At 41.3% G+C, this 3,167-nt stretch overlaps 1 protein-coding gene across 1 annotated transcript in view; it reads right to left on the reverse strand.

Annotated features, from left to right (window-relative positions):
* LOC138013721 (uncharacterized) overlaps positions 1-1,342 on the reverse strand; it is a 1,677-nt gene extending 335 nt beyond the window's left edge. Inside the window, exon 1 of the mRNA XM_068860800.1 lies at positions 616-1,342. Within this exon, the coding sequence (XP_068716901.1) occupies positions 616-1,342 (727 nt within the window). The remainder of the gene's footprint in view (positions 1-615) is intronic.
* Between the last annotated feature and the right edge of the window lie 1,825 nt (positions 1,343-3,167).

Raw genomic sequence — 3,167 nt, forward strand, 5'->3', positions numbered from 1 at the left:
AAATAGTTTGGTAGCCCCATTCTGCAGACCATACTTGATTAGTGTTTTCAGTGCAGTGAACCTCTTGTAATATATACACTGAAAAATGTTTTGCGCGTATCCAATTAAACATCTCTCTACGTTTTGTGTTGTCTCTTAATCCCCTGACATTTAGTGACGCTATTGTCAGAGCCATAGATATTCTCCTAGGAAGCTTTGTAGACAAATACCTGTATGACCCGGTAATAAAGCTCCGCAATCACTGGACAGCATGATAAGAATTAGTGCTTGGTGTTTCCGGTTAAAACAAGCAAGTAAGCGACAAAGGCATAAAAACAAAACAAAACATACACAAAAACAAATATACAGAAATAGATAAGAAACCTCTTCGGCAAGGGACATGGAAGGGGAGCCAGGTCTTAAGCCTAGAATCGTGCAAATGGATAAGAGATACTAAAGCACCGTCTAATACGAGTTCCTTTCCGATCGCCCAAAAAAATTATCTGGTAACGCATATTAGTGGGTGGCAAAATCGGTCCCTGGACATAAAATGTAACACGGTCGTGGTTATAATAAAGAAAAGCAATCTCACCTATTCTGGTATCACGAGAGGCTTACCAACTGGCCAAAGTTTACCTTTTATAAAAAGCTTATCAGGATGTGCTCTACTAAAAGATGCTGGGATGTTATTTTTTCTAGCTTCTTTAAATGTGTTCATCTGCTTCCTTCGTCTTGCGACGATTTCGTAGGGTAAATCTTGATACATCCTAAAAGTGCTTCCACGCAGACGAAAGCCCATTGACAATATTTCTTCACAGTCCTTATATCGAAGGAACCTCGCAATAATTGGTCTGGGCTTCTCTTCGTCTCTCTTCTTTCCTAGGCGATGAACTCTTTGAATTTCAACGGTATTTGCATCTTTGTAGCCTAGTTCCGTTTCAAGGAAAATGCGAAGAACTGATTCAGTGTCTTCTTTGTCTGTCGCTTGTAGAATTTTTTCAAATATTATGTTTTCCCGTCTCGAGTATGCTTCTAAATAGAGACTTTTGTCTTCTATCTCTTTAAGCTTGGCTTGTAGATCATCATTTACCTTCTGCAAATCGGTTAGGGAAAGGTTAGTTTTCTCCCGATGATCTTTTAAGCTCGCTGCCGATTTTTGGTGTTTCTTTTCGGCCGCTTTGAAGCTTTCTGTCAGGTTCTCAATGTCGCCCTTGGCGGTTGTTTGAGAGCATTCCAACTTCTGTATTCTTCCTTTCAGTTTCTGAAGAGACGCTTGCACATCGTTCACCGTTATTTGAATAGCATCCAGCTTTTCCAACTTTCGATTGATCTCTTCCAGTGTTTTTTGAAGGCCCTCAGCCATATTCAAAGCTGTAAAGATTTCGTCGTCGGCCTCGTGCTCTTCGGATTCAGGGAAGTTGACGTCCCCGCTCTTTGCTTTCTTTGCATCTGGTGAAGTGCTTGACTCACCTGAAGTGAGGTCTTCGTTTTTGGGTCTTAGGTCTTAAATCTTCGTTTTCTAGACAACCAACCATTTCTTGCGAGGGGTGTTACGAAATTACGAAAAGACCTCAGTGCCCGAGAGCAAGTTACCTTGTGCGCGCGAAACAATGGATACGGTATATCTCTGACAAAAGATAAGATGGCAAGAGGCCGCTTCTTTTTTAAATTCCAAATTTCTCCAAAATCTAGCAACGGGTTTGCGAGAAAATTCGTAATACAGACAGCAAGTGTCAATAGGCCATTTCCGAGTTCAAGCCTGCGTCATCTTCAAAGCGAGTCTAAGTGCGAAGTTTTTGTTATGAAAATTAGTTTTCATTCATATGTAAAGTAGAACTAATTACCATTACAAAAACTTCGCACTTGGACTCGCTTTGAAAAGGAGGCAGACATGAATTCGGAAATGGCCTATTGGTCTCAAGTTTTGAGCGAATGCGCATGCGTAGCATTTGGCTGGGTTCCTCTGAAGGAGCACCATGACGTTTACATAATGGAGCGAATATTTATACCGCATTTCCAAGACCATTGCGAGAAGGAGAAAAAACGTTTCCGCATAACTCGACATATTTCCTTTTTTTTTTTTCAAAATCCGCGCCGGCCTTCAATGAATGCATACCACTAATGGCGGACGCAAAGGCCGCATTTGTCATACCATTGTTTTTGCAAAGCCAGAAATCCACGCTTCTAGACGGTTTACTTGTTTACAAGGCAATTCCGTCCATTTTGAAATAAAAATTGGCTTATTATTTATCATTATAACATACGATGAAATGATATATGAAGTGGATCATATATGAACTGCGGATATGAAATCAAGTGAAGCTATAACCAGAAAAGAAATAGCCTGCGTGAAGGCGATGATTTGTAGTTCGGTCACCATATTGGACGGGTGGAAGTCTGGGACGAGTGGGGAAAGAACCGCCTGCCCGAAAACCCGTGAATTCTCACGACAAAAGTCAAATCCCGTCCACCAGCGGAAGGGGTTTCTAATTGGTCGAGTCGTGTCAAAAGAGCAATGACGTATTATTTGATGTCAGAGTTGGTCACGCAAGAGAAACCACGGATGTGAAGCGAGCGATAAGTAGAGCGTTGTCTTTGCTAAATTCGAGAGGAAAAAAACGGTTATTTTGAAGCCAGAACAGGAGTCTGCTAGAGGGAGACGATGTTCTAGCAGTTTTGCCGACAAGTTTTGGAAAAAGCATGATTTTCAGCGTGTTTCCAGTCTGAAACGAACGAGCTGAAAAGACCAGTTTCTATTTTGGTCATTTGCCTGCTCAAGAGCTTCATATTGGGCCAAACTGCAGAGCTGGAGGGTTAATGCTCGGCAGCCGAACTTACCCCCGAGAATTTAACAAAGATTATTGAGGGCACTCCTTCTTTTCGTTGAGAGTTGGAGGAGCGTTTTCTCGGAAGCTTCTGCAAGTACTGGAGAGAAATTATGTAAAACAAAAAAAAAAAACAAAAGACAGAAAACAAAGCAACTCCAAATAAAGACTAAGAGACCAAAACACAATGCTTTCTGGTACCTGCAGAAAGACCCGTTTTCTCGCTAAATATTTTGAGCAAGAGCCGATACAATGGAGTGTCCTATATTTCGGCTGGCCAACCAGCCTTCTTCAGGTACAATGAGCGTTTACATAGGATTGCTTCTATGTAAATATATTTATTAAAAAACGTAACTACGGATA

This window comes from Montipora capricornis, chromosome 8, assembly GCF_036669925.1.
Source record: "Montipora capricornis isolate CH-2021 chromosome 8, ASM3666992v2, whole genome shotgun sequence".
NCBI lineage: Eukaryota > Metazoa > Cnidaria > Anthozoa > Scleractinia > Acroporidae > Montipora > Montipora capricornis.